Here is a 13,909-nt window from a genome sequence, read left to right as displayed (position 1 = left end):
GCTTTGTAGAGCTTTGTGTTGAGGATTCATTCATCAATCATGGAAATTCAGCAGTGACAATGTATTAAACTAATTCATAGGGTATCTCCAAGGTCTATCCTTTTTTTTTTTTAAGTTTGCTTTATTATTTTGAGAGAGAAAGAGTGCACAAGAGGGGAAGAGAGTGAAAGAGAGACAGAGTCCCAAGCAGGCTCCATGCCATCATCATGGAGGCCAATGCAGGGCTGGATCTTATGACCATGAATGAGGTCATGACCTAGGCTGAAATTGAGTCAGTTAGTTGAAACTGACTAAGCCTCCCAAGTGCCCCCTCTAAAGTCCATCCTTAGCCCAGATCGTGTTTTACTCTCATTCTAACCATGGTTTACATAGACTCAAATTTTCAAGACATTCCCTTTCTTTGTATCATGAACCACATCACTGAAATAGAGCAAGAGACACTATAGTTCACCCTATGAAGATGACCCTGACTTCAAAACATCAAGGTAGCAGCAGACAGTGCAGCCAATGAGACATGGCACTCCGGGTAAAACTCTGGATTCTCTACTGAAATCTGTGACTTTCTGGTTGAGTTACTCCATTATTCTAATCCTCATTTTCATTATCTGCAAAATGGGGAGGTGATAAACAGTATCTTCCTCAAAGCGCTGCTGTGGTAACTGAAAGAGGCCATCCACATAGTACATAGCATGGCACCTACCTTGCACCAGGCGTTAGTGATTATTAGTCAAGTATGTTGCAAGATTTTGACCATTTCCTGAGAGTCTTACAGATTAAAAACCAAAAAGTAATCCAAGTTCTAATTGAAGACTTCAAAGAAGACATCTGTAATTTGTTCCAAGTGGCATGCCCTTTTAATTGGCATTAATTCAAGTAGCTGGCTCAGGTGCTGGCTTCAGGCGTTTTCTGCTCGCAGACATTGGTCGAATGGAGCAAACACTCATTTTAGAGCCAAGAGATATGGCTTCTTCTCTGAACTCTGCCACCAACCCCTGCCCCCAATTGACCTTGACAAACCCTTTCTCCATATCTGATTCTCAAGTTTCTCATCTGAATATAGATATAGGTATAGATATGGATAGATATAGATATAGATATATGCATTCTCTTGCAGATCAAGGGCTCAGTGAACTATAAAGGCCCAGTGGTCATTTCCAAGGACTCCTTTCCTAAAGGTCCCTGGGGATGTGGAGAATTCCACCCACTGAGGAGATCTTTTAGGAGGAAAGGGAAGGAATAAGGACAGGATTTTTAACTAAGACCAAAAAACCAAAAATGAGATTACAATTCTCTTTCTGACATAATGGGCCAATCAATCAGCCACACTTCAGGGGACCTTATTGAGTACAAGGTACCGTTGTGTGAAGAGGAACGGAAGACAGCATTCTAGAAAGCAACAGTGAGGTTGAAAAGCAGGCTTCTAAAAGGTAACAAGCATAGCAATAAAGTAAGTATAATCGATTGATTATAGGAAGTACTTGCATGAGGCTGTCGTGAGCCCTAAGCATCTGCCTTAGGAGCTTTGCACATACTAACTCTTTCATTCTCCCAGCAACACTATTTGTATCCTTATTTTCTTGATGAGCAAACTGTGACGCACAAAGCTTAGCAAACTTGTCAGGGGTTCCATCGCTAGTAGGGATGGGAGCTGGGGTTCAACTCCAGGTAGCTCAGTTCTAGATTGGTCCATTTCACTCATGACTAAGACTTAAAAGGATAAGCAGGGCCAAGTGAGGACAGAACAGATGCGAGGTGAGCAGCCTCTGGCTGTGGCAGGAGGGAACATACTTGTCACTTAATATAGCTGCCAGCCAGTGTGGTCAGACCTTCGCTAAGTCCAGAGGAAGTGAAATGAATCACTCCACAATGTCAGTACCGCATCGTCCTGAGCCAATTAGGAAGTTTCTTGCCATAGTCTGTTTTCCTTGGTGTTTCCAAAGTAATAATGTGCTCCATTCTGAAACCCAGTCCTTTATATTAGATGGACATCACCTTCCTAAATATTATAAGGCTCTTTCTTGGGAATGTGCTGGAACTGGAGTTGAAACATGAAAATAAGGAGATTCATCATTAAATTCTAGCACAAATAAAATAATAGCATTGGGAGCCTATAAATTGTATTAACCCTCCATCTGACAGATAGGAAAAGTGAGGTTCAGAGAAACTGGCTTCACTCACAGCGAGCCAGTGACTGAGTGAAAGATCTGGAGACAGAGGAAATCTTCCCAGCCTGCCATCTGAAGAAAAGGAAAAGCCTAAAGCCATGTGCACTTCAGGCAGGACAAATGAGGATGATGGGGGCATTTTTTTTTTAATTTCTGAGAGAGAGAGCAAGAGAGCAGGGGAGGGTCAGAGAGAGAGGGAGACACAGAATCTTAAACAGGCTCCAGGCTCTGAGCTGGCTGTCAGCACAGAACCTGACGCGGGGCTTAAACCCACAAACCGTGAGATCATGAACTGAGCCGAAGTCGGATGCCCAACCGACTGAGCCACCCAGGTGCCCCGATGGGGGCATTTTTAAAGCCATTAGTAAGAAGCATTCAGGAAACCAAAAGACACAGAGACTCAAGCGTAAGGTCTACAAGAAAGACCTTTTCACAGGAAAAATGGACCCTAAGTGGAAAAGAACTCTTGGCAAAAGAGTGAGTTCTCAGGCACTGGGCGTGTCCAAGTTGAGGGTATTTAGAACCCTAGGATGGCCTGCCCCAGCTCAGAGGATAGAAACCCACTTGCTCCAACAAAGCAGAGAAGATCATCTGTTGGTAATCAGCAGGCATTTGAGTAAACATTGGGGATGCCATAGGAAGGCTTCCTGAAGGCCACGATCTGTTACAATGCCAAGGTGCTATGCTGATGGGGTGATGATGAAGATGTAGAAAGGGAGAGGGATAAGTACACTAAAAATCATTCGTGTTGTTTTCAAAATCTCATTATCAAATCTATATCACCAAGCTGGTTTAAAATCCATCCGTCCTGGGGCGCCTGGGTGGCTCAGTTGGTTAAGTGTCCAACTTCGCCTCAGGTCATGATCTCACAGTTCGTGGGTTCAAGCCCTGCGTTGGGCTCTGTGCTGACAGCTCACAGCCTGGAGCCTCCTTCAGATTCTGTTTCCCTCTCTCTCTCCGCTCCTCTCCCGCTCACACTAGGTCTCTCTCTCTCTCTCAAAAACAAAATAAATATTAAAAAATTTTTAAATTAAATCTATTCATCAGCCAACAAAGAATAATCAGATCATGTACAATTAGTTGTTAGAAGAAATTCAGGCATCTGTCTGTCCTTGAATTAACTGTTTTGTGGCTACCTTACTGAGTTTCCAGCCACTGTGTGTGGGTATGCCTCTCTATGCCTGTGCTCCAGTCTTAGGTAACACTCTTTGCAACCATTGATAATATGGATTTTCCATAGTTTTATCAGGAGTGAGGATGGCATATCATGATCCTTTGGGGGAATAGCCCAGGCTCCCCTCCAGATACCAAACAGCTCGTCAGCAAGCAGACAGAGGCCTCAGCCCTGAGGAGCAGAGAAAGCACTGCCCTGAGACAGCAGTGAATGTGGGGTCCCCAAGCAATGTTGTACTGCCCCCCATGGAGCTGGCCAGCCACAGGACATTGACTTTCCCCTATCCTAACCACAACACTGAGCACTCAGTTCAGTCTAAACCCCAGACCACAGCAGGACGCAGGCAAAAGAATCAAACTCACATAACTGTTGATTATGACTGCCATACCAACAGGTTGGACTGATACTATTTCATTGACCTGGCCCAGATCTTCTCCTGGTATTGGGGGCATGGAGCCTGAGGAGTTGCAAGACTTCTGTTCACTCGTTTCCTTCACAAAGTCGCTGTGAAATTCAAATCAAGGATGACAAAGTTCCAAAGACAGGCTTAGCTTTCTGTTCCCCTGCCCTAAAAATGATCCACAAGCTGTGTGATCTCTGGCACGTTACTTGCCCTCTCTGCCATTAGGGGGAAAGTGAGGGGCTTGCTTTAGGCTAATGTTAAGGTCATCTTCAGTTTTGAAAATCCTTTCCTCCTTCTGAAGGAATTGGATTCTTCTTCATTTAGTGACTCCAAGAGGGTCCCAGAAACTAGACAGGACTAAGGCAAGTGCACATTCAGCGTTGACCTTCCAGAAGCTGTTAAGACTGGACAATGAAATTACTGAGCACTCTAGATCATCAAAATAAAGTTAGCACCATTCCCCAGGGCCGCCTCCGGCAGACAGGAGAAGGGCATCGAGCGTACTGTGGTCAATGCGTTGGGTTTCGCTGTGTGGAGTGACAGGGCTTGCTCTTGCTGGGGCTCTCTCTCTCTTAGGCTGCTCTCTCTTCTAAGATTCTGTGGACTTATGTTTTTAATAGTTTCCATGAAAAAGGAGGCAGGAAGACTCGGGCAAAACCATTCCCTGTGTTCCAAACCTAACAAGAAATAGAGCGAGACCCTTCAATGACTCAAGTTTATTCGTGAAAGTCAATGTGAATTTGATTTGTGACATATATGGATGTGTGCTCTTCTGTTTTGTTAAAGTGCTGTTAGTTCAGAGGAAGAACTGCAGAAACTGGCGCAGTCCCTCCCCATTCCTTTTCGCTCCGAAGGAAATTGTATTCACTCCTGGGCTCTCGCTGGAGGGTTGGAGGGAGGGATGGAGATAATGCTCCATGAAGGGTTAATTAAGACATGCACCCCTCTCTTTTTAAAAACACTGTTTAAATGCCTTGTTTCTTCTCGCTGTTTTCCCTCAACTCCAAACACTGGTAAAACGTAACTCTTCCAGGAGTCTAGCTTTGCTATAAAGTAATTTATTCTCCTTTTTTTCTTTAATTACAGTATTCTCAAATGAGAGATGAAGTATTCAAGTCAAACTTGGTCTGTGCGTTTATGGTTCTCCTATTTATCACGGCAATACAAAGTTTGCTTCCTTCTTCAAGGTAAATACGAAAGGACTCAGTCATCAGGTGAAATGTCTTTGTGAGTTGATGGTCCCTCAGCTGGGCCAGCCCACTGACCTTTACAAGGGATCAGAATCTAAAATAACGGAATCTAGGATCCATAATGAAATGTTTGCCAATATCGGGGTCTGTCCCGGTTGTCTTACTCAGCGCCATCTCCCTGCTCCACCGAGGCAAGAGCCGTTCCCCAATCTCAATAAAAACAACAACCAAAATCAAAATAGGTCCCGCTCTTACTTGACATTGTACCTATGAATGCGGCAAGTAAGTATCAAAGCCTATATCGCCATGGTCTCCTTCCTTTGTTAATTCCTCTTTGTGGTTCATAGATACAGCATCATAGCTTTCTGGGCCAGCAGAGGTGGCATTTTAATAACACTCTAAACACCTATATGTGGCCAGTCACCATTACAAATACTTTACGTGCAGTAACGCATAAAATCCTCATGGCAACCCTGTGAAGTAGGTACTACTGCTGTCCCCATTTTAAAGAAGAGAGGACTGAGGTCTGGAGTAATGGAATGGTTGGCACAAGAGCTTGTGGTTGAAAATGTTACAGCCTGGATTCAAACCCAGGACGTCTCCTTCCAGAGTCGGGCTCTTGATGCTCCATCCAGACACAGACTTATATTATATGGGTCATGGGCGCTGTAGCCAGTGTTGGGACCAAGTTCAGGATTAGGCTAGTGGCCATACTTTGTGCTCTTTCTGTACTTGGATGAAGCCCTTACCTGCTTTCTCAGGTAAATTCCCTTCTCCCAAAACTTACCATGAGTTTTCCCCTTTGATGCGATCGACAAATATTTGTTTAATGTCTAATACAGGCAAGCAACATGCTAGACCTTGAGTATGGTATAATTTTGTGGGAGGAGGTCTGCATCCTCTAAGACACACTAATGATGACTCCCAATCAGTGAGCACTTATTACCTGGCAGGAAAATGCTCAATCCTTTTCACGGATCGTCTCCACAAAGCCTCAAAAACAACCAGGAAATGAGGGCGCACTCCGATTCCCATTCTGTAGATGAGGATGCATCCAAGGTCACATACCTGAATAATGGCTGAACTGGGAGTTGAACGCAGAGACAGAGTCTGTGCTTTTAACTACTTACCTACTTTGTACCAAAATCAGCGATTCATGACGACCAGATGGTTTAAGGAAAAGTTTGCAGAAAAGCAATATTTTGAGCCGAGCAGGATGAGATGGGAGAACATTCCCAGTTTTTAAAAAAAAAGAGCATTGGCAAAGGCACGGAGGTGCGGAAACCCCTGTGTTTGTAGAATTGTGGGCACATGGGGAGTCTAGGTTAGAGGTTTAGGCAAGGCAACGGTGGGCGCCACGGCTGAAGAAGGAGTGAGCTAGCACAGATGCTGTGACCACAGTGATAAAAGGTGCTCAGGCTCAATAACACTCAGAGAATGGCCATGCTAGACCTCTCTCGATCAGCAGGGGTACCAGGAGAAGGAGACAGGTGGGGACAGAGGGAGTATATTTCTGAATCTCTCAAAATTCCCACATAGTGAACAGCTAGACAGCAGAGCCCAAAACCTCATGGACCGTTACAACAGAAGCAGGTTAGGCAGTTGCCCCACAAATTCCCAGATGGAAGTGGGTGGCCACAGTTTCCCAAGAGTCCCAGGATTGGTGTGACGTCAGCATCTGTGTGTGAGGAATCAGAAATAAGCAAGTAGGCACCTGTCATATCTAGGAACAAAAGAGCCCCAGGAGAGCCAGCTGGGGGCTATTCACTGGGAAGTGTCATGGGCCAGATTGAGAGCGCAGCTGAAAGCCAGAAGGGTTTGCCTAATCCAGCATCCAGGGGGTGCAAAGGACCACAGTAAGGTCTGCAGAGCACGAACCATCACACATGAAGACCCCCCCCCAAACCTACCACCTCACCTCCCTCCCAGGAGAGGCCTTGGAAGGACCTCTGTGAGGGAAATCAAGATTCCTCACAACAAGGAATATAGAGGAAAAAAAGGAAAGAGAGAGTCCTTGTGAAAGTGGAAAGAGAATGTAGCCATCACTTTTTTGGATGCCACAGGAAAATAACTACAGAAAGAGCTCTCCAGAGTTTAAAAAAAAAAAAAAAGCTCTCCTAAATCACACCTATTTCTAAAGGTTCAGCAAGGTTAATTTGGCACAAAAATGAGCAACAAAACATATTAGTGGCAGTCCCGTCCCGGCTATTACAGGGAAAAAAGGGAAAAAAAATAGATCAATATCCTCAGAGTTGATTAAAACACTGCAAAAAGACAGGCCCGCGACATATATCAAATCTTTAACCTGCTACTTCAAAAGGAATTGAAGCACTTAATGTGGTTCAAGACATGAAATAACAGTGTAGACCAGAATTAGAAAAACTTAGAAATTCGACAAGAAAGCTCAGGAAGGGAATAAAAATGACAAGACAGAGAGATTTCAGAAATGAAGACTTTACAAGAGGGAGCACGGAATGCATAAACACAGCAAGGAATGGCTTCAGAGGAACAGAAGGTGAAAAGGAAGGATTTTTTTTTTCATCAAAAAGAAGAATAAGAGGGTTCTCAGGGCCCCTCCCCCCCACCTTCCCGCCACACTGAGAAGAACCCAGAATATTAATGGTGGCTTATGGCTGAAAGGGCTACAAGACACAGATTCTTTCTGGGAAAGGGTGCTCAGAGGAGCCCAGTTCAAGAGCGGAGACGAAAAACAAGGACCCAAGAGGAATTTGAAGTCACCCATACATATATAGCTACTGCAAACACTACCCAAGAGGAATTTGAAGTTGCCCTTACATATACAGCTACTGCGGACACTAAACATAGCCCACCTCTGAGGGACATTTACCTAAATCCTCACAGTAAAGATAGATTCACCTCCATTTCTCTTACCTAATACAATATGACCAGTTTTCCACAAAAAAATTACAGGGCATTTCGAAAGGCAAGAAGAGGCAAAGCAATCATTAGAATCAGGTTCAGGTATGACAAAGATGCTGAAATTATCAGAGAATTTAAAATAGCTATTTGTAATGTATTAAGCGCTCCTCACAAATCTGCGTGTCATCCTTGTGCAGGGTCATGCCAGCCTTCTCTGTTTCATTCCAGTTTTCATCTATGTGGTGCTGAAGCAAGCACAGTATATTAGCTGTGTCAACAGAAAAATTAGACACCGTGCAAGAACAGATGTGCAGTATAGGTAGAGAGAAACTCTTAGAGTCAAAAGGAAATATGAGGAATGAAAACACTCCAACAGAAAGAATGAATGGGTTCATCAGTAGGCTCAACAAGGCCATGGAAAGAATTAGAGAGCTTGAATATATACAGGTCAATAGAAACTCGCAAGCTGAAACACAAAGAGAAAAATAAGTGGGCGAAGAAAAACAGGCCAAAGCATTTAAGGACTTCTTTAAATATAAAAACTGAAGTCAATTAAAAGTAAATGGAGAGAGAAACTTATACCATGCTAACAGTAATCAAAAGAAAGCTATTGTAACTATATTAAGTTCAGTCAAAGTAGACTCAGAACAAGGCAAATTAGCAGAGGTGAAGAAGGACATTACATAATGATAAATCAATTCTCGAAGAAAACATATGTATGTCATGTCTTGTATCTGTTTATGAAGAAAGTGTCAAAGTACAGGAAGCAAAGCCCGATAGAACCGAAAGGAGAAAGAGACAAGTCTGTTACAGTCCGTGACTTCAGCATTGCGTCAAGGACGAGGAGATGAAGCAGTACTGTCAGCTTGTGTTACCTAATCAACTTTGATAGACTCTTCCATGCAAGAAGGATATACAGTCTTCTCAAGCTCAGGTGGGACATGTCATAAACTACATTCTGGGCCATAAGCCACACTTCGTCAAGTTTAAAAGAGTAGAAGTTATACAAAGTATGCTCTCAGACCCCTGTGGGATTAAACTAGAAATCAATAACAGAAGGATAGCTGGAAAATTGCCCAATAATTGAAGGTTAAATAACATACTTCTAAATAGCACATGGGCCAACAAAGAAGCCTCAAGAGAAATTTTAGGAGCACCTGGGTGGCTTAGTCGGTTAAGCGTCCGACTTTCGCTTAGGTCATGATCTCTTGGTTTGTGGGTTCGAGCCCCGCGTCGGGCTCTGTGCTGAATGCCAGCTCAGAACCTGGAGCCTGTTTCAGTCTGTGACTCCCTCTCTCTCTGACCCTCCCCTGCTCACGCTGTCTCTCTCTCTCCTAGAAATAAATAAAACGTTAAAAAAAAAAAAGGAAATTTTAAAACATTTTCAGCTAAATAAAAATGAAAATTCAATTTATCAAAATTTGTAAGATGCAGCCAAAGTAGTTCTCAGTAATAAATGCATGTGTCATGAAAGAGAGATTTAAAATCAATAATCTAAGTTGTTCCTTGGGAAACCAGAGAAAGAAGAAGAATTTAAACCTAAAACAAATAGAAGACAAGAAATCATATGAATTAGGGCAGAAATCAATGAAATTGAAAACAGGAAAACAACAACAAAAAAAAACCAACAAAACAGAAATCCACTTCTCTGAAAATACCAATAAAATCAATAAACCCCTGGCCAAGTTAACACAAGAGAGAGGTAAACACACACACACACACACACACAAATTACCAATATCTTAAGTGAAAGAAAGTTTTTCACTACAGAACCCATGGCCATTAAAGTGATAATAAAAGAACACTACATACAGCTCTATGCCCACAAATTTGATAATTGAGGTGAAATATACCAACTTATTAAATGAAACACAAACTACCCATGTCCACATAAAAAGAAAAAGTAACCTGAATAGCTCTATATCTATTAAAGAAACCAAATCAATAATGTAAAAACTTAGTAAGAAGTAAAACACCAGGGTTTTACTGGTGAATTCTACCAAAGATCTAAAGAAAAAAATAATACCAATTCTACATAACCTTTTCCAGAAGTTAGAAGTGGAAAGGACAGTCCCTAACTCATTTTACAAGGCCAGCATCATCCCAGTATCAAAATCAAGCAAAGACATTGAAATAAAGGAAGACTGCGGACCAATATCTTTCATCAATATGGACATAAAAATTATCAATGAAATATTATCAGATCAAATTCAACAATGTATAAAAATAACTACACACCATGACCAAATTGAAATTATTCCAGATAGGCAAGGTGTATTCACCATTTGAAAATCCAATGATATAATCCACCATATCAACAAGCTAAAGAAGAAAAATCGCATGATCACCTCATTTGACACAGAAAAGCATTTGACAAAATCCAAAGCTCATTAAAGAAAAAATCTCAGAAAAACTAAAAATAGGGGCGCCCTGGTAGCTCAGTAGGTTAAGCGTCTGACTTCGGTTCAGGTCATGATCTCGCGGTTTGTGAGTTCAAGCCCCGCATCAGGTTCTGTGCTGACAGCTTAGAGCCTGGAGCCTTTTCAGATTCTGTGTCTCCCTCTCTGTCTGCCCCTCCGTTGCTCATGCTCTGTCTCTCTCTGTCTCAAAATAAATAAATAAACAAAAGAAAAGAAAAGGAAAGAAAAGAAAAGAATTAAGAATAGAAGGGAACTTCATTAACTTGATAAATACAGTCTACAAAGAACCTTAACTAGCATCATCCTTAGTGGTGAAAGACCAGAAGCTTTCCCCGTAATGCCACAAACAAGACAAGAATGTACTATCTCACTACAACTATTTAATATCATATTACACATTCTTGCTAGTAAAATAAGACAACAAAAAGGAATAAAAGACATACATATGGGAAACAAAGAAATAAAACTATGTGTATTGGCAAATGATGTGACTTTCTATGTAGAAAATCCCCAAAAATCCACCAAAAAAGAGAAAAACCCTCCTAAAATTTATGAGCAAATATAGCAAGGTCCTGGCATACCAGATCAATACACAAAATCAATCGCTTTGCCATATACAAGCAATTAAAAATTGGCATTCAAAGTTAGACAATATTTTTTAAAGCTCCCAAAATTCAATACCTGGGTATGGACCTAACAACATATGTACAGAATCTGTTTGCATGAAACTGAAAAACACCAATGCAATGCAATAAATCAAAAAAGATGTAAATAAATTCTGTGCTCATGGGTTGAAAGGCTTGATATTATTAAAATTTCAGTTCTTCCCAACTTGATCTATAGATTCAATATAGTATCACTCAAAATCCTAGCAAGCTAGTTTGTAGATATCAAGACACTAATGCTGACATTTATATGAGAAGGCAGAGGATGTAGCATAGCCAATAAAACACCAAAACAAACAAACAAACAAACAAACAAACCCAACAAAACTAGAGTAGTCACACTACCTAATTTTAAGATAATATAAAAAGAATGAGCCCAGAAATAGACTCACACTAGTCAACTGGTTTGTTACAAGGTGCAAAGTCAATTCCATGGAGGAAGACTATTTTTTTCAAGAAATGGTCTGGAAGAATTGGGCATCCATATAAAAAAAAAAAAAAAAAACCTATACATAAACCTTACACCTTTCACAAACATAACTCCAAATGGTTCACATACCTAAATGCAAAATTATAAAACTTCCAGAAGAAAACATAGGAGAAATTCATGATCTTGGGATTGGTTGGGAGTTTTTAGATATAACGCCCAAATCATGATCCATGAAAGACAAAGCTGACAGGTTGGATTTTCTTAAAATTAAAATCCTGCTGGGTGAAAAGCATTGTTCAGAGAATGAACACAAACCACAGACTAGAAGACAGTGTTAGAACTCACATATCTGATGAAGGACTTGTGTCCAAGATTTACAAAGAACTCTTAAAACTCAACAATAAGAAAACAAATAACCCAATTTTTAAAATAGGCAAAAGATCCAAGCAGACACCTCACCAAAGAAGATAAACAAATGTCAAAAAAGCATATGATAGATGCTCAATATAATTTTCCATTAGGGAAATGCAAATTAAAACAACAATACTATACCAACACACACCTATTACGATGACAAGGGCCAGAAAATAAGGAAGTATTCACACACACACACACACACACACACACACTCACACACACACTCACACACACACACACACACACACAAGATGGGAGAATGTCAAAGGGATGTAGGAGCCAACTGAAAAAACTCCCCAGAGCCAAAGCTGAAACAACTTAAGTAAGAAAATAAATAAAATAGAATTGGGTTATAACCCAAAATATAAAATAAATATCTGTGGGTGGATACTGATAGAAATAAGTGATTGAATGAATAAATTAAGAATGGGTCAATCTCCCATTCAGAAGAGTTCCAAATAATCTATGTAGCTACTCTTTCCTCAAGGAGGTGGAGTTTAACTCCTTACTCCTGTGGGCAAGTGTGGCTATCTTAAAAGTATCTTCCTTCCAAAGAGTACAGTATGAGTGGAGGGAAAGCATGGAAAAATAAGACACCTACCTACTGTCTCAGTCAGCTGATGAAGGGTAACCTCAAATCAATAGTGATAAATCATGTTGATAGGATGTGATGAAAATGGCACATAACCTTTGTGGTCTTCCTTTCAAAAACCCATAACCTAATCATGAAAAAAATCAGAGGAATTCCAATTGAAAAACATTCTGCAATATACCTGGCCAGTACTCCTCACAACTGTCAAGGTAATTTAAAGCAAAGGACGTCTAAGAAATTGTCATAGTGAGGAGAGCCTACGGAGATATGACATCTTAATGAAGGTGGTATCCTGGATTGTAGATACAAATATAATCCTAGAAATAATGTCCAACCCAGTATCTATGAGCATAACAAGGGGCCAGACTGCGCTCTTGCAGTAGTATTCCAGGTTTTATTTTAAAAAATTTGGGGTGGGGGGGAATAATGTATGATTCCAAGGATGGCATGGGAAATAACGCAAGATGAGACTTGAACATGTCCTACTAGTAAGAAAGGAAGCCATCAAGTTTATCAGCCACACCAAAGGACTCAGAAGCCACACTGAAGAAGCTCTCACTCTCCCAAAATGGAATAATTTGAGCTTCAGGATGGATAAGTGTTAAAATGTTCAGTGAAAACCCAGCAATTATTTTTAACTTTATGCATTTATGATAACAGTTTTTGAAGTTGGTGACTGTCTGTAAACAATAGAGAACTGATTGTTTATCTTGGAAACTAGTAAAAAAGAAGGAGAAGAAGAAGAAGGAGAAAAAGAAGAAGAGAAATATTTTTTTCTTTCCTGCATGAAGTGCACCACAGAATTACCAAATAGGATGGGAGTGGGAACATCGCCAAATTGTTCATGCCAGTAATTTTGAAAGAAATTATAGAATTAAGATGTCGCCTTTTTCCGACAATGAAATTAATGGATCAAGGACTGAGCATCAGAGGACACTATCCATACAAAAGGAGAGACAACTGTATCTCCTAATTGAAGGACATAACACGTTTCTAGTCTTACTGAAGGGATTAAATGTAAGTGATCAGGCCTTTGATTCCAGCTTCTGATGTGCAGGACTCACGGAGGATGAAGGGTGGTGAATGAGTGTGCAGAAGTAAAATCCTGGCAGTGGGAGATGCTATCAGTCATGGGGGATATATTCTTCAGTAAATGAACTGTAAAAAAAATAAAGGGATAATGAGAGAACCTGTAGATTTGTTTTCAAAACTTAAAAGATAAAGCAGATGTAATTTAAAAATGGTCAAGACTAAAATGTAATGTCTAATAGTAGGATAAAACTATAAAGGAATGGAAAGTGATTGGGGGTGAAAGAGAGGGGTAGCTGGGCGTAGGGATAGGCTTGCAGAGTTCCCTGCAGAGCTCTGTTTCATGAACTCAGTGGTCATTACAAAGGCAGGCATGTTATAATAACTAATTAAGCTATACTTCAGGGTGGCTTTCTGTATTTATGTTTCATTTTACAATTTAAAAAGTTTTGAGAGAGAGAGAGAGAGAGAGAGAAGGGAAGACAATGTACCTCTGCTAAATTGAATCCCTGTTATGAGCCAGACTTGTGTTCAATGCTAGGAA

The 13,909-nt window shown here is 40.9% G+C and overlaps 1 protein-coding gene and 1 non-coding gene across 2 annotated transcripts in view; one reads left to right on the top strand and one right to left on the bottom strand.

Annotated features, from left to right (window-relative positions):
* ADCY8 (adenylate cyclase 8) overlaps nt 1-13,909 on the top strand; it is a 217,938-nt gene that overhangs the window by 142,560 nt on the left and 61,469 nt on the right. The window contains exon 9 of the mRNA XM_039219469.1: nt 4,829-4,929. Within this exon, the coding sequence (XP_039075400.1) occupies nt 4,829-4,929 (101 nt within the window). The remainder of the gene's footprint in view (nt 1-4,828; nt 4,930-13,909) is intronic.
* Nucleotides 7,965-8,070, bottom strand: LOC120221856. Its single transcript, XR_005525911.1, has one exon. It is a non-coding gene; the product is annotated as a U6 spliceosomal RNA (small nuclear RNA).

Source organism: Hyaena hyaena, unplaced genomic scaffold (assembly GCF_003009895.1).
Source record: "Hyaena hyaena isolate Hyena2069 unplaced genomic scaffold, ASM300989v1 scaffold_820, whole genome shotgun sequence".
NCBI classification, from domain to species: Eukaryota; Metazoa; Chordata; class Mammalia; order Carnivora; family Hyaenidae; genus Hyaena; species Hyaena hyaena.
Note: the sequence above shows the minus strand (reverse complement) of the source record. Positions and strands in the feature narration are given on the sequence as shown.